Source organism: Heteronotia binoei, chromosome 5, assembly GCF_032191835.1.
Source record: "Heteronotia binoei isolate CCM8104 ecotype False Entrance Well chromosome 5, APGP_CSIRO_Hbin_v1, whole genome shotgun sequence".
Lineage (NCBI taxonomy): Eukaryota > Metazoa > Chordata > Lepidosauria > Squamata > Gekkonidae > Heteronotia > Heteronotia binoei.
Window position 1 is genome coordinate 94,990,603 of NC_083227.1, and position 21,424 is coordinate 95,012,026.

Sequence of the window (21,424 nt, forward strand, 5' to 3'; positions counted from 1 at the left end):
GAAGCATAGGGGCACCTTCTTTTGGGGCTAATAGAATTGGACCCCCTGGTCCAATCCTTTTGAAACTTGGGGGGTATTTTGGGGAGAGACACTAGATGCTATACTGAAAATTTGGTGCCTCTACCCCAAAAAACAGGGGCCCCCCAGAGCCCCAGATACCCACGGATCAATTCTCCATGATTTTCTATGGGAATAAATCTCCCTAGGGAATAATAGAGTTTCGAGCAGACATTTCCCTCCCCTCTCCCCACTTTCTGATGACCCTGAAGCGGGGGGAGGGCCTCCAAACCGGGGGATCCCCTGCCCTCACCTGGGGATTGGCAACCCTACTTAGACTCCAAGATATAAACTTGTGAAACTGCTGACAGAAAAAGCTAGCCAGTGTTCTTGTGCTGATTTTTTTCCTTTTTTTTTTTTAAGTACCAACCACAGTGGCATTTAGTGATCCTTATGGACTTTGATTTAAGTTTCTCACAAACAAGAGTAACAAATCAGTAATACTATTACCACTTTTGAACAGAACAAATTTGTGGGTGTGCATGTATAAAGTAGTGGCTCTGAACATTGTGAAAGCAAAAAGATGCCACATGCAAACAAGATAGGTATTTTTGTATATTCAGGTGACTCCTCAAATATGTATTAAAATATGACTTTATACATTGTCCAAAGATCAGACAGCCCTCTCTCTGTGTGTAAAGCACTGCTGAGCCGCAGCTGACTTGTGGCAATCCCCACAAGGGGCTTTCAAGGCAACTGAGAAACAGAAGTGGTTTGCATTTGCCTTCCTCTGTGAAGTCTTTCCTTTCCAAGTACTGATCCTGCTTCGCTTAGGAGACATGACATTGGGCTATGCCATGCTGCTTTCTCTCTTAGACAGCCCTCTGCCCCCATTGAAAGAAATGCGCATTGTCCTCTGGAGGTCTGAGCAAAAGAGCCTGGCATATTGACAGTTGCTGTGATTCAGTTAAAGGGCTGAGAAAGATTGGCCTGCTGAACCTCCAAGACTTTATAGAATCCTGGAGGAAGAGATTTGAGGGCAGTTTCCAGATCAATTTCCTGCACTTGTTGATTTCTCAAATCCCCCCACCATTTGTATGTATGCGCATGTGCCCCGTGGTGCAGAGTGTTAAAGCTGCAGTAATGCAGTCCTAAGCTCTGCTCACGACCTGAGTTCGATCCCCGGCGCGAGCCGGGTTTTCAGGTAGCCGGCTCGAGGTTGACTCAGCCTTCCATCCTTCCAAGGTCGGTAAAATGAGTACCCAGCTTGCTGGGGGGAAAGTGTAGATGACTGGGCAAGGCAATGGCAAACCACCCCGTAAAAAGCCTGCCGTGAAAACGTTGTGAAAGCAATGTCACCCAAGAGTCGGAAACGACTCTTTCCAGATCAATTTTCTGCACTTGTGATTTCACAGATCCCCCCACCATTTGTATGTATGTGCATGTGCGTGCAACACAGTGCTTGTTTGTACAACAGTCCATACCTGTGGTACATGAACAGTGTAAGCAGTGCTAAAAATATAGATTGTGATGCTGATTATGTGAAAGGGAGAATCTCATGCTTTGCATACAAAAATATTAAATTCAGTTCATGTCATCTCCTGTTAAAGAATCACAGGTAGTAAGTGTTGGAAAAGGCATTTCTCACATGGTACTCTGAAAACCCTTACTAGATGTCCAGTGGTCCATACTCAATACAAGGCAGCTTCACATGTTCATATGGAAGTGAAGTTGGCAGATGTCACGCCCCTGCTGGTCCCTGCTACACCCCGCCATGACTACTGCTCGCTTAGTGACCTGGTTTGGGCCGGGGCTCGGCTAGGCGTCCCAGAGGTCTCAGAATGTGGAAGGAAAGAGCTGGGTTACCTCACCCATTTATACTCGTGTCCTCCCCGGCTGTGCTAGGGCTCCACTCTCTCTCTGTCTCGGCAGCCCATTCCTTGCATCAACCAGCTTCCTCCCTGACCTCTCAGCCTTGTGGCCTTTTATCCCTCCCCCGGTCTCTTCCATGCCACCCTGGTTCCACCCCTGGGTAGCTCCGCCCCCGCTTATAAGCAGGGACACTAAGGAAGGTCTTCCTGGGGTGTGGCGTTCCAGCAGCAGGCGTGTGGACGGGGGTGTTGAGGGTGCTTCTGGGCATTGCCGCAACTCAGGGCTCCTGCCTTCTCTGCCCTCTTGGCCGGGCAGTATTCCTGCTCTCTCTCCCCCCCAGCCGCGGTCACGGCTCGCCACCCTTGCCTGGGCCTGGGGGCAGGCCCATTGGTTCTCGGCTCCGGTCGGCATCTCGGAGGGGCGGACCACGTCGGGCGGCCAGCTTCTGCAACCTGCTCAAACGCTTCCAAGTAGGCCTCCACATCGTCCTCTGGGCCCAGCTTTGTAAGCAGGGCCAGGGACTTCGGCCTGCCCCAAATGGCATTGCCCCTGCAGTGTCGGGGCAGGTCAGCAGCGCCTGCTGGAGATCCTGGACAAGCGTTGCCTGGGCCGCCTGTTGCTGCTGGGTGACGTCGCATAGGAGCTGTGCTTTGTGTTTGGTCAGCTACTGCCCAAACTGGGCAAAGTCCACCGGGGTGGGGTTGGCATCCATGCCTATCGTCTGCCCCACTTCGATGATCGACTCATCACTGGCCTCGCTCTCCGATGAGCTGTTGAAGCTGGAGGTTTGGCACGGGCGCTCAGAGTGGGCGGGTCGCCACCCAGGCGGGGCCGGGATATGGGGGCGGGGCCATCCTAGGCTTGGGGCGGTGCCCTCATTCACCACGCTGTCATGCCCCTGCTGGCCCCCACCATGTCCCACCGTGACTACTGCTCGCTTAGAGACCTGGTTTGGGTGGCTCAGCTAGGCATCCCAGAGGTCTCAGAATGTGGGAGGGCAGAGCTGGGTTACCTTACCCATTTATACTCGTATCCTCCCCGGCTGTGCTGGGGCTCCACTCTGTCTCTGTCTCGGCAGCTCGTTCCTCGCATCAGCAAGCTTCCTCCCCGACCTCTCTGCATTGCGGCCTTTTATCTCACCCCCGGATAGCTCCACCCCCGCTTATAAGCAGGGACGCTAAGGAAGGTCTTTCTGGGGTGTGGCCTTTCGGCAGCAGGTGTGTGGACGGGGGTGTTGAGGGTGCTTCTGGGTGCCACCGCGGCTCGGGGCTCCTGCCTTCCCTGCCCTCTCGGCCAGGCGGTGTTCCTGCTCTCTCTCTCCCCCAGCCATGGTTGCCGCTCAGCCACCTTGCCTGGGGGCGGGCCCGTCGGTTCTCGGCTCCGGTCGGCGTCTTGGAGGGGCAGACCGCGTTGGGTGGCCAGAAGGTTGATTGGGGCCTCGGGTGCTGGGGGGACTCCCGGTGACATCCCGCCGCCACCAGGGTGTGTGGGAGGGGCCCCCAACGAAGTCCCGTCTCAGCCGGGACGGGACAGCAGATAAAATACAGAAAATAGTTATAGGTGGTGTTTCATTAAAAAGAGAGAGAGCCCCGTGGCGCAGAGTGTTAAAGCTACAGTACTAAGCTCTGCTCATGACCTGAGTTCGATCCCTGGCAGAAGCTGAGTTTTCAGGTGGCCAGCTTGAGGTTGATTCAGCCTTCCATCCTTCCAAGGTCAGTAAAATGAGTACCCAGCTTGCTGGGGGGAAAGTGTAGATGACTGGGGAAGGCAATGGCAAACTACTCCGTAAAAAGTCTGCCATGAAAACGTTGTGAAAGCAACGGAAACGACTGGTGCTTGCACAGGAGACCTTTCCTTTTCCTTCATTAAAAAAAATTCCAATTTATGTATGAAATAATTTCCTCAATATGACCACAGTGTTTGTAGTTTGTAGTTGATGACCATTTCTACTGTTTAATTACTGCTTCATACATAAGGAAATACAGTATGTTAAAACCTCATATCAAGTGTGTTCTTCAAAACAGGTATTGTTCCAGCACTAAAAGCTGACTCCAGAGACTAGCCAGCAGGTGAGCAGTAGCTCGAACAAAGCCTGAGCTGTAGAAAGGGATAAGGGAAATTGCATAGTGTGTGAACATATTTAGGTCAGCCTCAATAGGCATTGGACTAGATCCAGACTGGACTATTTCACTGGTCTCCTTCAAGATACCTTCAGGAGAACCCATCTACATTTATGATTATTAAGCAGATGAAAGATTTTTATTTACTTATTTAAATAGTGATCTAATATCAGACACTGTTTACCATGTTCTGCTGTGCTTGCACCGGATACTAGTATAATGTGTAGTCATTAGCATCTCCATGTGACTCAGAGATACAGTGTGGTGCCTTACTCTATACCGGGGTAGCCATGGTTTTTTCACACATATTGTGTGGTTCTTGAAGCCCCCACTGCCCTGTCAGCTATCTTGGAGAAGACATTTGCCTCTTTAAATCACTTTTATAGCTGGTGACTTGGAGAATGCATTTAAAGTTGCTTCTTTCTACCTCACCTCGCCATCTATATCCTTCCACCTTTTCTCAAACATCTGATGTTTATTCTTCGTAGCTTTTACATTAAGCAAGTTTGGCCACCCTTGCTCTACACCATACAGAGGCTATGTCAAGCAGTTCCTATACTCAGGGGGCGGGAGGGTGTTCTAAGATTAAAGAAATTAAACAGAATGGGAAATAGATTTAAACATGTGCATTTGTTTCCCTAAAAATCTTTCTTGTCAGTCTTGCCAAATTTGTTATGGTTATGAGTCACCTCAGTGGGAAAGAGGTATATATTGTGGATGGCAAGCAAGTGTTCTGCTCTGAGTAAATTCTGCTATGTAAAGAAATCCTCATATTAATCTGAGGCATATGAAACTGTCCTATACCAGTGATCTTCAGTCCTCCCCAGGGTGAGACTGTCAGATGGGTCACAGAGCTCCATAATCTATTTCATGGTGGTGTTATAGAGTTGCCATTTTATTGGGATTGGGAAGGATATGTTACTGTTGCTTTCCATATTCTTCACTTTTTAATCCAGTATTTCTATTGTATTGTTGCTTTCCATGCATTATGCCCTGTGCCTCAGTTTACATGTACTCTGAGAAGCATCAGGAACATAAAAGTGAGGTTTCTCAATGGTGGAGAGAATTATGTTTAGTACAGACAGAACTTTTTTTTTTTTTTTAAAGCAGGAACACACAGGAATGCAGTTCCAGCTAGCTTGGCATCAGGGGTGTGTGACCTAATATGCAAATGAGTTCCTGCTGGACTTTTTCTACTAACAAAGCCCTGAGTACAGATATGGCTCCTTCTTCTCTGTCATGTTACTTCCTATCACATGCTGGCACCTCAGAGGGTAGCATGGTGTTTGAAGATGGGTCCAGGATCTGGAAAGGTCAAAGACCACTGCCTTACATTTCATGCCTGTTTCTTACAGTTAAGTCTCTTTCTAATTACCTGATACTTGAAGTCCTGTAGGTGCCAAGCATTCAACACTGGGGTTTTCTACATGCAAACCATGCGTTCATCCACTCATCCTCTTGCCTGATTTGCTTCAGGTTTAATTTTTAAAATCTAGCGCTGGAAATGATCAGCTTGAATTAATGGGAAAGCATTGTTTCAGACTCTGCCACAGTTTCAATAGTTTATTTTCCAGTGACGCCATATGTGATCAGGAAAATTACTAGAAAGCAAATTTATTATTCAGCATTCACATTCCTTATCTGTGTCATTGCTTGGAAAGCAAAATCCTCCATTCTCTGTTGGATGGGTGACTCCTACAGAGCCATACAAGCCAGTTTTAGACGAGTCCAAATCAAGCTATAGAATTGGAACAAAATAATGACTGTAACCTTTGTGTAAGTCAATTTCTGTTCTGCTGCTTGAGTGCTTTTTCCCCAAGTTCAGTTACCTTGAAAGCTTCTGAGCATAACAGCTGTTTCTACATCTGCCATATTATTTGTTACGAACTATTTTAAACATGTGTTACCATTGCCCATTGACATCACACTGCTTTCCTGAACTGAATCAAGTGAGAGGTCTTGTACAGAAGTATTTAGAAACAATCAAGTCTTTTGAGGACAATACTGTTTCTTCTGGGACTTGTCAAAACAAAGCTGAGCAGTGACATTGTACCATCACTGGAGGCAAATAGGCCAGATCAAATATCTGGTATGTGTTTAACTAAACCTTGTGACCTTCTTCAACAAGAAAGTGTTTACACTGAGTGACTTTTTTTTTGTAGTAGGTCTGTTTTTTCCATGCAGTTCTCATTGTTGCACAAGGTATGTACAATTATTCAGAAAAGATAGTTGGCTTCGTTCATAACCGTTGTCTCAATTAAAAACAAAAATAACCATTAACATATGGGATCACCATAGAGTCAGGACTTGTATTACAAATTCCTGAAATGCCCAGACTATTTAACTCTGAAACTTTTGTGATTAGAGTAATAATAGTACTGGAACAATGAACCAAGTCTGAAAAGAGTTCTATGTTATGCTTTGGTTTCATATTTCAAGTGTCAAGACTATAGGATAGCTTCGAAGAGGAAGGGGCTACAAGTGCCAGAGAGGAGAATTTTTGTAGTTGAGCTTTTTGGGACCTCAACTAGACCATGTTGTCACAATATTAAAAAACCCATTAGTTTTATTTAGAATAAAATCATTATTAACTTGTACTAATTGCAGTTGTTACTATGAAACAGACTTCTTAAAATACAGTGATTTATAACTCCTAAGAAATTAGGTAAGGTTTCTATAAATATGAGCATTTAACAAAACAGCTTTTTCACTTATTCTGGAATGCTAGAATTGGCCTGCAGATATAAAATTATTCATAAAACAAAACAAAGCAAATTTGAAAAGGATTCTTCCTGTTTCCTGCAGTAAGCAGAGTGAAGTCATAAGCCGTGAACTTTGCCACTGATTCTATTAACTTATTTCTTTTGCTTTCGCCACCGACATCTGTGTTTTGAAGAATCCTGTAGTTATAGCAGACGACTGTGAGGTTTACCTATGACTACAGGAATTCTACAGGGGAAAGGAGACCACAGTCCTCCTCTTGTTAATGAATAGGGTTTCCAGCCTCCCATCAGGGGCAGGATTCCCCTGATTTTGGGCTTCCAACCCACTGTCATGGAACTGTCTGGCAGGGGAGACCACCCCCCCTCCGAAGAGCATTGGCATGCTGCAATGTGCCTGGCACTATGACATCACCTATAAGTGACGTAATCACACTGGGCTTGTAATGGGGGGATGCTCTAGCATTTGGGGAAAAACTCTATGATAACCATAGAGGTTTTTTCCAAGTGCCAGAGCATCCCCCCATGGCATACCTGGTACAATTACATCACTTCCAGGTTACGTCATCACACCAGGCACACCACGGCATATGTGCGAGGAAGATCCCTCACCAGGAGCCAGGAAAAACCTGGCAACCCTACTAAGGAATGATAATTCAATGAAATAAAAAAAGATAAATTGTTGACCAGTGGCATTTTTGTTTATGCAGAATATTTTACTATGGGGAAAAATAGGCCATCTGTTAATAATATTGACTAGTCAGTTGATGTGTTGATGTTTGCCAGACAGGAAAATATGGCTATTAGTATCTTTCAAGTGATTAGGCAGCTATTATAGTTGGATGCACCTTTAACTGCTATCCATATAAAACAGATCTACAGCTGCCTGTTTTATACTGTGTGGGTCAATTGATTCACTGAGGGAAACCTCATTAGTTTATTTTAACTGCATACTAGGTTTAACATATCTCTCTACATGTTGATTTAAATGGTCTTTAATTATTAAGTATTTGAAATATTAGTGTATTTTGCAAGCTTACATACATATGTCATGAATCTTATTCAACAAGATCAACTAGTACTGAAGGACATGTCTGTGTCTGCTTCCAGCCACAGGCTATTGAGATCTCTGAAAGTTTGTTTCTGGAGGGTCAGCTGAGCATAGGAGGTTAAATGCGGTCCACTGGGTAGAAATCATCCCTTTTTTCTGCCCTCCTTTTATCTTTAGAGCCTGTGTGTTCTATGATTTGCATCTTGGAATGTTATGTCACAATTCAAAATGTTGTGTTTGTTTATAGAGATACATTATGAGCTTTATGACATCATACCTGATGATTCCCTGTTCCAGTCTGCATGGGAACATAACTTTGCTATGTGTGCAAAAGGTGTTAAGCAAGTAGGTGCAATGAACAGGATTCTAAGCATTTGGAAAGGCTTTATACCAGCTCAATAGACATCTGTATACTAGCACAATAGATACCTTGAGTATGAAAGAAGCAGGCATTACAGCTCCTCAGAATCAGTCAACTTTTAGGGTTGCTAGGATCTATATTTGGAGGCAGAAAATCCACGGAATTCACAGATCCCTTCCACTGTATGAATGGAAATGCCTTCAGCTTCTGAAAAGGGAAGGCGTTGACTGCAACACAGATAGTAAAAAACCTCTCCAAAAGTATTAGGTCTACATGGGGAGTGTTGTACAGCATTGGTTTAGATTTCTGCTTGTTTGAACTGTGCTGGTACAACAAAAATTTAGTCCAATTCCCCTCTCAAGTTATTTTTAAATATTTATATTATAAAGAATAATAAATAATTTTGTACTTCAGAGTTCTTCTGTGTTAAAAGTGCTGCCAAAATTTCATGAACTGTCGGGCAAGGGTAAAAGAGCTTATTTTGGCTTGAAACAAGAAATGGTTCAAATATGGCTCCAATCCCATATTTGTTATGAAATGTCTCCTACTGTATCATATTATCTCTTTATGTACTTTGATGTGATGGAGAGGCCTTGCTATGTATTCTTTCTATTATGGTAGCATTCCATAAATGTTAGGGAGCAGGGCCTTTTTCAGTGTCTGACTGTTATGCTTTCCACTGTAAATGAAATGTATAGAATTGAATGTTTCCTTCCTTGTTGTTGATGTTTAATGGCCAACAAAATGTCAAATCCATAAGAGGTAAAAGAAATAAAACCCTAATTTCTTATATACATTTATGGGAGACACTATGTGGAGTAAGAGTTAGTGATCAACTGGGATGTGGGAGACCCAGGTTTGAATCCTCTGCCATGAGAACCTCCTGAGTGACATTGGGCTAGTCAAATGCTCTCAGCCTAGTCTCCCTCACAAAGTTGTGACAATACATTAGAGGGGAACAGAATAATGTTAAATTGTTTGGGGCACCCTTTTGGAAGAAAGCACAGTATTTATCGCACCACAACTCTTAAGATTACTTTTTGTCACTAGACATTTTTAAAAATAATTTTAGAGTTGTGATGGGATGCATCAATGAAAATTTCAGCTCTGTGTCTGATAATGTTAAAAATACAATTTTTTTAAAGGCAAACAATTGTAGATTTTAATAATACTTTTATGTAATCTGTAGTGTGGACAGATTTGGAATAGCCTGATAATTCAGTTTTAGAAAGTATATTCTAGGAAGCAGGGTGATGGATTGGTTTATCTAGCAAGACTGCTCTTCTTCTTCTTTCCACCCCCGCCCCTCCTCTCTCGTGTCAGAACTGGTAAGCATGCTTGGGCAGAAGAGCTATGATACATAAACACTGGTGAGTTTTTCCTGTTGGCAAGGCTGTGTTCATTAATCCGCTCTTAGGCTGATGTGCTGTTTTGTTAATTTTAGTCTTGATTTGTATGGGTGTTCTTTCCCCTTAGGTTTGGTTGTATTTTTATGTTTTTAAACTTCAGCATTGCTTAGGGAGATTTTTATGGAGAGTGCAGCTGTCTAGTAAATATGAATGAAGCTCAGACAGAAATGTTATGTTTAAAGAAATGCTCCCCTTTAAAAAAAAAATCTTATTGGTTGTATGGGTACTCAGTGTTCTTTTGAGTCAAATAAAGAAATAGCTTAGCTGAAGTTACATTGAAATCCAGAGCCCCATTTATAATGCCAACCCCAAGCAGAATTATACTCTTCTGAGTCCATACAAACTCTTGAATTGTGCTGCTATAGACAGGAAAGATGTTCACACTATGAGCACACAATCTGTCTTGTTTTACAATTTTCTAGAGACCCATTTAATCATCAAATTAAATAGTAAACCATTTTAAGAGGAAATAATTAAACCTCTTTCTTTCTGTAAAATGAGTAGCTGGATTCTTTGGTAACCTAGATATACAATATGCATCCATCAGTTAGAACATCAGATGTATAGATGTATTTTGTTGTAAATCAAACTGCTGTTTGGATTTTGGTGGTTTCTGTTTGATCAAAGCAGAGCAATTATCTCTCTGTTTCTTTGCTGCTGTTGGAACTCAACATCTGCCTTGAGTTAACTGACCCTTGTGTTACTGCCTCTGTGATGAGGTAACCAGATGATCTGGCTTGCATGTATGCTGCTGCAGTTGGAATATTTCATTTTTAAAGGAAATTCTAGATGGATATTTGTTTAAAAGGATGAAGAGTTTGGGAAGGAAAGCCTTTTGAACTGATTTGTATTTGTATTTAATAATATACTTGAAAAACAAGCTTTAAAGCATTTCTGCTTTTATCTACATTATCATACCAACTTGAAAGAAAAAAGAAATTTGGGTTGTTTTATAGCAAGAAACAGAAATATTTTTTCAGTCAAATATGTGTGTGTGGAATTTCTGTAAAATATTTCTTGATTTTGTAAAATCAAATCTTATTTTGCCCTATCACTCCTTACTAGTTTTTTGTTTGTTTTGCTGTCAAGTCTCAGCTTACAGTAGCCCTGTAGTGCAGAGGTGTCAAATGTGCCCTGTGGATTCAGCCCCCTGAGCAACTTCCTCCTTCTACTTCCTTTTCCAGGGCTGCTACTGCAGCCACACCATAGCTTGCTTTTCCCCCAGCTCCTTCAGTGGCTCTTTGCTTCCTGCTTCTCTCTCACACAGAGAGAGCTCTGTGATTGCTTCTTGCAGGAGAGATACAAAAACAAGCCCCCCCCCCCCCCGGTCACAAACACACACACAAACACAAACACACAGCTTCTGCTTCCTTCTCCAGGGCTACTCCTCCTTTTGGGGGGAGGAAGGGATGGGGAGGAGAAGAGAAAGAGAAAATAAAGTTGTAGTCCCATGGCAGCTTCAAGACCAGCAACATTTTATTCCAAGTATAAGCTTTTGTGTGTAAGCACTCTTCTTCTTCACAGGTGGATTCTTCTGACAAGCATGATATACATTGAGAAAATTATTTTGGCTTCTTATTAAAAGGGTTTTTTTTTTTAAAAAAAAATGGATTTTTCTGTTTCTATCTGGATGTATTTTCTTTCAAAAAGACCTTGATTAGGAATTAGAACACTTGGATTGATCTTTATATCTTGGAGAGTGGAGTGATTTTAAATGCTAAATGATAATAGCACACATTAGTAATGAGGCAGGAAACCTGGTTCTCAGTTCAGTCCAGGAGGATGTGTTGGGCTTCATTCTCATTTGCAATTCAGCAGTCTCTCTTTCTAATCCCTCTTTGAAATTGCTTTTTAAGAGCATTGCTACTCTTACTCTGAATGTTGTGGTTTCTAAAGTCAGACTTATGTCCATTTATTCTTTGCATCCCTCTGGACTGAATCCTCCTGGATGGAATTGAGACCTAGATTTACTGTTTCATTACCAGTGCTGATATCTCCATGCCTACTACTCCTCTGCATATCACACCTAATCCAATCAAGCCTGCTGTTGTCATTCAACTGCTGTTGCCATTCGGCATCTGAAATGACCTTTATAAAGCTTATATTTCCAGTACCTGGTTTTACATTTTTTGGCACACATGGCCTGGCCCAACAAAGTGATATTTATGTCAGAGCCAACCCTCATAACAAATGAGTTAGACACCTCTGCAGGTTTTCAAGGCAATAGACTTCAGAGGTGGTTTCCAATTGCCTTCCTCCATGTTAGGACCTGGATTTCCTTGGAGGTCTTCAATCCAAATAGTGCCCCAGGCAGTCCTGTAGTTAGGGGCTGCAGGAGAGGGGGTTATGGGGGAGGGGGCTGTGGGGGTAAGAGCAGGAAGTTGGAGACACCAGGGGCTGTCTCCCTCCATCCTACCTTCCTGTATTATTTAAATGGTGTGGGAGGGGCTTGCAGGGAGGTCAGTGGCTGGTCCTCCAGTCCCTCCTGCAGGATTTACAGCCCATTGATCAGCTGATTGGTGGCTCTTTAAATAGCACAGGTGAGGCGCCCAAAAGACTGTCGGGGGGCAGGCCCCATGGGCCCCTAGTTAGCTACGGGCCTGGACCAAGGCCACCCCTGCTTAGCTTTCAAGATCTGACAAGACTGGGATAGCTTGAGCTATCCAGGTCAGGGTCCTTACCGCTTCCTTTATCCTATCTGCTTCCTTCTTGCTTCTTAAGAAAGTAGTGCTAAATACACTTATTTGAATGTAAAAGCCCCTTTAAACTGTGGTGATTAATTCCACGTATGTGTTTAGAATTAATTCATAGTGATGATCTTGAAGAACAAGCAACTATTTCTGAAGTGCGTACTGGATTTTTGCTACTTGAATTGTTGTTGTTGGATGAATACATACTTTATCAGCATTACAGCTAAAGATGGCAGTATAGAAAACAACAACCCATTCTCAAGTCAGTATGTACGCTACTCACAGGACTGTCAGATTCTCTTCCCTGATGGTTCCATCAAACAAGGCTGTTTTGATTTTTCTTTGTGAATCAAAACTGAGACTTTATTTTTGTGCCATTTTTCAGTGATGCTTGTGTGTCAGTTGCATATCAATAGTGTAAAAGGAACACATGTAATGCGTGAGACAAAAAGGCTTATAGCCAGGGCTTTTTTCTTTTCTTTTTTGCGCAGGAACACAGTTCCAGCTGACTTGGTGTCAGGGGGTGTGGCCTAATACGCAAATGAGTTCCAGCTGGGTTTTTCCTACAAAAAAGCCCTCTGTGAAACAATGTTGATGTCAGGGGTGTGGCCTCATATGCAAGTGAGTTCTTTCTGGGATTTTTCTGCAGAAAAAGCCCTGTTTATAGCATAGCATGAAAACAGTTTGTGGGGGAGGAATATTTGTACATCTGTAGTTTTAGAGGACCTGACAAGAATACCAGGGTCCCAGTGCAGAGGCGGCCAATGGAAAACCACCTCTGAACATCTTTTGCCTTGAAAATCCCACAAGGCACCATAAGTCCTCTGTGATTTGACAACAACAACAAAAAGCTTCAGAGAATGGTATTGCTATATGAATTGGTATAGATCTATTTCTTTGTTTCCCCTGAGGTGTTAATTTAGAATTCTTAGTCTTTTAAAAATTCTTATTCTGAATAAGTAGCATGAATTCATTTAGCATTCTCTTTACACTACAGTCATACTATGATTGGGTGCTCTCTTTATTCATCTCTACAAAGATATGGCAAAAAGTGCTTCCTTCTCTGGGTGTTAGCTGGAATGTGGATAGAGAGAAATGAAGCTGCAGTGTTTGCATAGCTACTGCAGCAGTACACCGTCTCTGCCATATAACTTATATATAAAACTGTGAAAAATTTGCTTATGAGTTTAATAAGCTACACAGATCACATTTTTTAAAAAATTACTATTTCACTAAATGAAATTTCTGAAAGGGCTATTGTGTTTCACGTCACATTTTGTGAATGTTCATCCTTAAATTAACAAGGTGAGGCTAGGGATTTTTCATTAAAATGAAAAAAACCCCTCTCTCTCAAATGTATTCCATATGTTGTAAAAGATAATTACTTCCCAGATGCTTCAAAAGGTTAGGCTTGTTATGGCAGGGAATTGCTTCATGAGCAAAATGACTTCAGTCATACCAAAATGTTTCTTTCTCTGTTTTCTACATGTTATGTTAGTAGTAGACAGAGAGGAAAATATCCTGTGTACTTTACAATCAGTGCTTCTTTATTAATGACATGAAAGTTATAAATAGGATATATATCTTTATTAAAATGTCACTGTGATAATCATAACAGTAAAAGATTAAGTTTGCAGATGACACTAAATTGTTCAGGGTGATGAAAACCAGAGAGGATTGTGAGGCACTCCAAAGAGATCTGTCGAGGCTGGGTGAGCGGGCATCAACGTGGCAGATGAGTTTCAATGTGGCCAAGTGCAAAGCAATGCACATTGGGGCCAAAAATCCTAGCTATAATACAAGTTGATGAGGTGTGAACTGGCAGAGACTGACCAAGAGAGAGATCTTGGGGTCGTTTTAGATAACTCACTGAAAATGTCAAGACAGTGTGTGATTGCAATAAAAAAAAGTCCAATGCCATGCTGGGAATTATTAGGAAAGGAACTGAAAACAAATCAGCCATTATTATAATGCCCCTGTATAAATTGGTGACGCAGCTTCATTTGGAGTACTGTTTACAATTCTGGTCACCGCACCTCAAAAAATATATCAGTGGAAAAAGTGCAGGAAAGGACAGCTAGAATGATTAAAGGGTTGGAACACTGTTCCTATGAAGAAAGGTTAAAACGCTTGGGGCTCTTTAGCTTGGAGAAACATCAACTACGGGGTGACATGATAGAGGTTTACAAGATTATGCATGGGATAGAGAAGGTAGAGAAAGAAGTACTTTTCTCCCTTTCTCAAAATACAAGAACTCGTGGGCATTCAATGAAATTGCTGAGCAGTCAGGTTAGAACTGATAAAAGGAAGTACTTCTTCACCCAAAGGGTGATTAACATGTGGAATTCTCAGCCACAGGAGGTGGTGGTAGCTACAAGCATAGACAGCTTCAAGAGGGGAATGGATAAGCATATGGAGCAGAGGTCCATCAGTGGCTATTAGCCACAGCTTATTGTTGGAACTCTCTGAAAGGGGCAGTGATGCTCTGTATTCTTGTGCTTAAGGGGGGGCACAGAGGAAGGGCTTCTAGCCCCACTGATGGACCTCTTGATGGCACTTGGGTTTTTTGGCCACTGTGTGACACAGAGTGTTGGACTGGATGGGCCATTGGCCTGATCCAACATGACTTCTCTTATGTGCTTATTATTAGGTGTTTTATTAGTTGGAGGATGGAGGAGTGGAAGAAGTACATTGCTAAACAAGGAGGATATAGAAAGCATTACTTTGGGTTTGTGCATGTCAATCATAGACTATAAAACAAAGTTAGTGGTTTTCTGTGAGAATTAGCATATAGATTTTCATTAGGCATTCACAGAATGGTGCAGTCTGGCAAGTCAGCCATCCATTATAGGTTTTACTTAGCAGAAAATTCCTAACAGGTCGATAAGAAAGCTGCTCAAAGGATTGTTTTCCAGTAAAGATCACTGTTTAGAATAAATAGCTTCACAAGTTCAAAACACTAGGAGATATGTGAGGCTTAAGTGCACCTGTACCTTTAAGTGAGATGTTTTCAATGTCTTGTCACTTTCCTTTTAAGTAGAAATGGTTCTTGGCACTAGTCACATTTTGAGGGAGTTCAAAATAGAAATGGGTTTTAATTATAACTGTTGGCAATTTTTTTTTTATTTTTTTCACCTATAGGAAATCAGGGGAGTTTTGACAATATTCCTCTTGATCTGCCCTTGTAATGAAATCCACAGGAGAATGCCCTTCAGAAATTGTTTTGTACTCTGAACTGTTGAAGGTCTGCTGCTGTGTTTGTCTAACAGGGAGAAATATTTTTCATTTCAGCAACAGGGAGTCATTTATGTTCAGATACAATGTATGTGAATCATGAAAAAATAAACCTAGATGAGAAAACATAGGGGTTTTCTTGGGGTGGGGGGTTGCTAAGAGTTTTAGTATAGTTGAAGGGGAAAGATAGAAAAAATAAGAACACAGCAAATAAAGAGATGTAGAAATATTTCTGTCAATGTTTCCATGTGATTGGCCAGTTATTGGTCAAAATTGAATTTGACTTTTGAGTCACATGTGTGTGTGCATGTGCAAACTGTACAGTTACCTAGTAGTTTAATCATATGTGATTCCCTATTAAAATATACATCTTTTAAGATGTGGAATTACTTTGTCAGAATTTATTTCTGCCCAGTTGTATACGTTAGTAAAGAGGGGAGGTTGTGCTCTAATCGAAAGTATGTGTGTGCATCTATTCCTTGTTGGATAAGGTTATGTGCAAATGAGTAATGTATGCATGGTTACTGACCCAATCCAGCAATGCATTACCAAAGATATCTGATTCATCTTCTCTGGGAGAGGTGCCCAGACCTGGGTCCCCCATTGCTTCCTCCCCAACATTAGCTGATCAGCACTATCACCAGTTATACATCTGTTGTTATGTGTATACAAATTAGGGCATTATTTTCATAGCTGAAGTATTTTTGAATGAGCATTTCTATTTGAATCACTGCCAGTCTGAAAACATAGTTCAGGTAGTTTTACAGGTAGAACGATAAGCTGAAACATTAAAAAAATAACTCTTGTATTTAATTCCACAATTTATGACAAGAACCATTGATTGTACTTTGATAAAATTTCTATTTTTGTTTAAAATAATGTTCACATTCCCTTTTGTAAACTATATCAGTATATTTACTCAAATTTATGTGGATGGTTATATGAATCATTCAGGCTGCTGTTTGAGTCTGTCACATGAGTTTAAATAATGCTGGAAATCCCAAGTTCCTTTGCTGCATTGTACTATGTAAGTGTAGGCATGACTTCAACTGAAAAATTAGATTGGTATTAAATACTACTACATCACTATAGATGTCCAAATAAATGACTGCAAGAGAATATTTAAAAATCATAAATTCTGGATACATTAGACCAGGGGTGACAAACATGCAGCCTGGGGGCCGAATTGGGCCCCCAAGTAGCTGGCTGTCATCTGCTTCCTTCTCCCTCTCTCTTGCTCCCTTCTGCATCACAGCTTGTTTTGCCAGGCTTGCTCAATCGCACAGGAGCTACAGAGCAAAGCCTTTATTTTCTCCATCGGCTGAGGCTCTTCCCTTGGGGAGGAAGGGGGGGCGGGGAGACAGAGCTTGCTTTGCCAGGCTCTCTCAATTGCACAGCAGAGCTACTGAGCCAAGCCTCTCTTACTTCTATTGGCTGAGGCTCCTCCCCCTCCTGGACCCCCTGGGGAAGGAAGGAAAGAGCCAGGGCTTCCTTCCTACAAAGAAAGAACCTTTAAGACCAACAAGTGCTAATGTTTTAAGCATGTTTTATTTTATTTTATTTTTAAATCTTGTGTTTGTCTGTGTTTTTTATAAAGTTTATATCTCTGCTACCTAATCTTAAATAGGAACACACAGAGCCCTGTTGACATGGCCTGGCCCAACAAGGTCTCATTTATGTCAGATCAGGCCCTCATAACAAATGAGTTTGACACCCCTGCATTAGATCTGTCAGAGAGTCAGTTTGGAGTAGTGGTTAAGTGTGTGGACTCCACTTTCACCTGCTGGTATGATCTTGGGTCAAGCATAACTTTCTCAGAGCTGTTTGTCTCAAGAGCAGCTTCTGTTAGAGCTCTCTCAGCCCCACCTACCTCACAGTGTGTCAGTTCTGGGGAGGGAAAGGGAAAGGAGATTGTAAACCACTCTGAGACACTTTTATTTATTATTTATTTATTTATATTGGAATTTATACCCCGCCCTTCACACCGAAGTGTCTCAGGGCGGCTTACAAGTAATGAAGGGCAGGATATAAATCCAATCTCCTCCTCCTCGTATTTATTGTGTGTACATTGACTGTATATAGTCCTGGACTAATAATAAGCTCCTGGGAACTTTCCATGAATGCTTAATTGTATCATTCCCCCCCCCCCCCTTCACTCTGTTTAGTGTTGAAGGCGAAGCTCCTGGAAGCGAAACTGGCACATCACTGGATAGTCCATCAGCTTATCATCAAGGAACTATAACTCACAGTTCAGCTATAAGCCCAGACCATTACGACCATTCTCCATACGGGCTTTATTCTGTCTCTTCTGGTCAGCAAAGGCCTCGGAGACCTAAGCTTCAGCATTCAACATCCATACTGAGGAAACAAGCAGAAGAAGAAGCTATTAAAAGGTCAAGGTCACTTTCAGAGAGCTATGAACTCTCTTCTGACTTGCAGGATAAGCAGGTATTTGAATTCTTCTCTTTTATTTATGAACCATGCTAAATCGTGTCATAAAAAAGAAATGTACAAATTATTCATAAATAGCATACTTGTGAAATTCTAAACCTCACTGGGCAGCAGTGTTGGTCTGAAACAGTAGAACAAAGTTTGAGTCCAGTGACACCTTTTAAGACCAACAAAGTTTTATTCAAGGTATGAGTTTTCCTTATCTGAGGAAGTGTGCATGCACATAAAAACTCATACGTTGAATAAAACTTTGGTGATCTTAAAGGTGCCACTGGACTCATACTTTGTGACATTCTAAGTTTGTCTCATAATTTGGCATGTCCATGTGTTACACAAGTTTGTGTGTTATCTCTTGGTCCTTGACTTGATTGAACAAGTTGCTAATACTCAAGTTGAGATATACTTTTATTTATTTATTTACTTCAGTTGTACCCCATTGTTCTCTGCAATGAGGACCCAAAGTACTTTACAACATTCTCCCTTCAAAGTGGTTTACAACATTCTCCCCTCTGCTGTTTTATCCTCACAACAACCCTGCGAGATAGGTTAGTCTGAGAAAGTATGACCAGCCCAAAGTCACCAGGGCAGAAAGGGGTTTGAAGCTGGGTCTGCCAGGTCTAATTCAACACTGTAATCCAGTGGTACTCTCTCTGTAGCTTGTAAAGAGCCACATTCAGTTACTTCCAACTCAAAGAGCTACACTGACATGCCCCTAGCATGATGCCTGCATCTCAGAGAGCCTTTCAGCTTACCTGTTCTTATTACTGGTTTCAGGGTGGGAATCACCCAAGCACAAGCCCTACCTTCCTAGCCAGTATCACTTTAGCCTTGTCTGGATTAAGCTTCATTTCATTTATGATCTGGTTCCTGACCATTGGACCTTTGCAGCTTCTTCTGATGGCTGAGTTAATGAGATGCAGATCTGGGTATCATCAACAAATTGATGACAACTCACATTGAAGTTCCCGATGATCTTGGCAGAGGCTTAACTTAGAGTGTATTCGGATAAAATGGGTTCCTAGGGCACCACACACAACAGAAAACTAGCTGATACTTTCTTTCTTATGAAAACTTTCTTTTCAACAAAAGAAGGAAAATCAACATAAGGCTGTGCCTTTTATCCCAAATACTGATTTTACAAGCTTATTTATAAAACACTAGATAAGCATAGCTCTTACCTGAATGGCCTGTACTTTCAATCAATTAGTCAATCAGTCTGTAGTTCTCAGATCTTAGAAGCAAAGCAGGGTCAGCCCTGGTTAGTATTTGGATGGGGAACTACCAAGGAATTCCAGTGCTGCTATGCAGAGGAAGGCAATGGCAAACAACCTCTGTTCATCTCTTGTCGTGAAAACCCTCTGGGGTTGCTATAAATTGCCTGTGATATGACAGTACTTTACACGCAGAGATCAGCGTAATCTTAATTCAAAGATAAGTATGAGCACATCTAGATGTTTTATTAATGTACATATGTGTATCAGGCACACAAAACTGAGCAAAATTAAAATTGCAAGAAACTACTCATGCACAGTTCTCTGTATTAAATTTGGAAGGGAAAAATGGAACTATAGAGAATTCTTTAAGCATTAATTTTACTTGCAAGTAAGACCAGGTAATGTGAAGCTCCAGAATCTAAGGGGAAATTCTGGAAAGAAAGCTGCTGGAAGCATCCCTAAATAAACTTTATTACACTTGTTATTTTAGACAGTCATCAGATAGTCTTATAGTGTTCTTACATGAGAGCATTTTAACATTACTCTTTGTTCTGATTTCAGTAACCTCTTTCCATTTTTGTTAGTTCCCTTTAAAGAAGACTACTGCTGTGAGGAAATTAATTTTTAGGATGTAAGATGAATGTAGCCCAGAAATGTGCATAAAAATTTGATGAAACTAATAGAAATAATATGAGTTGGTACGGTTGCATTAACACTTGCCTAAACTTCCTTGGGGCATCTCTTGAAGACTCTTCACAGAAGAAAAACCCAAGAGAAAAAGGTTGAATGGGAAACGTCTTCAGCAAAATTGTTTTTAATTACTAAAAAAAAATCTGAAAGGAAAAAAGATTCAATAAGATTTCAAAAGCTCATAGAATGCCATAAGAACATAAAAGAAGCCATAATGGATCAGGCCAATGGCCCATCCAGTCCAACACTCTGTTACACAGTGCCCAAGAAACTAGGTGCCATCAGGAGGTCCACCAGTGGGGCCAGAATACTAGAAGCCCTCCCACTGTTGCCAGCACCAAGAATACAGAACTTCACTTGCCCCAGACAGAGAGTTCCATCTGTACTTCGTGGCTAATAGCCACTGATGGACCTCTGCTCCATATGTTTATCCAATCCCCTCTTGAAGCCATCTGTGCTTGTAGCTGCCACCACCTCCTGTGGCAGTGAATTCCACGTGTTAATCACTTGTTGGGTGAAGAAGTACTTCCTTTTATCCATTCTAACCCAACTGCTCAGCAATTTCATTGAGTGCCTATGAGTTCTTGTATTGTGAGAAAGGGAGAAATGTACTTCTTTCACTACCTTCTCTATCCTATGTGTAATCTTGTAAACCTCTGTCATGTCACCCTTAAGTCATTTCTCCAAGCTAAAGAGCCCCGAGCGTTTAAATCTTTCTTCGTAGGGAAAGTGTTCCAACCCTTAATCGTTCCAGTGGCTCTTTTCTGCACTTTTTCCAATGCTGTAATATCTTTTTTTTGAAGTGTACACAGAATTGTACACAGTATTCCAAATGAAACCACACTGTCTATTCATACAGGGGCATTATGATACTGGCTGATTAGTTTTTGGTTCCCTTCCTAAAAATCCTCAGCATAGTGTTGGCCTTTTTAATTGCAGTCACACATTGTCTCGACATTTTCAGTGAGTTATCTACCATGACTCTCTCTTGATCAGTCTCCACAAGTTCAGACACCATCAATGTGTATTTATCATTAGGATTTTCAGCCCCAATGTGCATTACTTTGCGCTTGGCCACATTGAACCTTATTTGCCACATTGACACCCACTCGCCCATCTTCAACAGATCCCTTTGGAGCACCTCAAAATCCTCCCTCACCACCCTGAACAATTTAATGTCATCCACAAACTCTTAGCGACTTTGCTGCTTACTCCCAAATCTAAATCAGTAATGAACACGTTTAAAAGCATTGAACCCAGTACTGAGCCCTGCAGTACCCCACTGCTTACCACCCTCCACTGTGAAGATTGCCCATTTCTACTCACTCTCTGTTTCCTATTAATTAGCCAGTTTTTGATCCACGGGAGTACCCCATGACTCTTGAGCTTACTTAGGAGCCTTTGGTGAGGAACTTTTATCAAAAGCTTTCTGGAAGTCAAGGTAAACAATATCTATTTGGCCCCCCTCATTTTGTTAAAAATTGATCATATCTGTGACATATATAATTGGAAAGACTAGTAGTGAATGGTTACATTAAATGTAAAAAATCCAAGATCCAGTAACTTTTTATTTGTTCAGTAAGCATCAAAATGTCTTCAGCCTAAGTGAATCTAA

The 21,424-nt window shown here is 41.8% G+C and overlaps 1 protein-coding gene across 13 annotated transcripts in view; it reads left to right on the forward strand.

Annotated features, from left to right (window-relative positions):
• The window catches only part of IQSEC1 (IQ motif and Sec7 domain ArfGEF 1), a 328,187-nt gene that overhangs the window by 231,116 nt on the left and 75,647 nt on the right, over positions 1–21,424 (forward strand). For all 13 annotated transcript variants that reach the window (XR_009555442.1, XR_009555443.1, XM_060239843.1 and 10 more), the window contains one exon: positions 17,620–17,902. Coding sequence is in view for 10 of the 13 variants with exons in the window: in XM_060239843.1 (XP_060095826.1) it covers positions 17,620–17,902 (283 nt within the window). In the remaining 3 variants the exon portion in view is untranslated. The remainder of the gene's footprint in view (positions 1–17,619; positions 17,903–21,424) is intronic.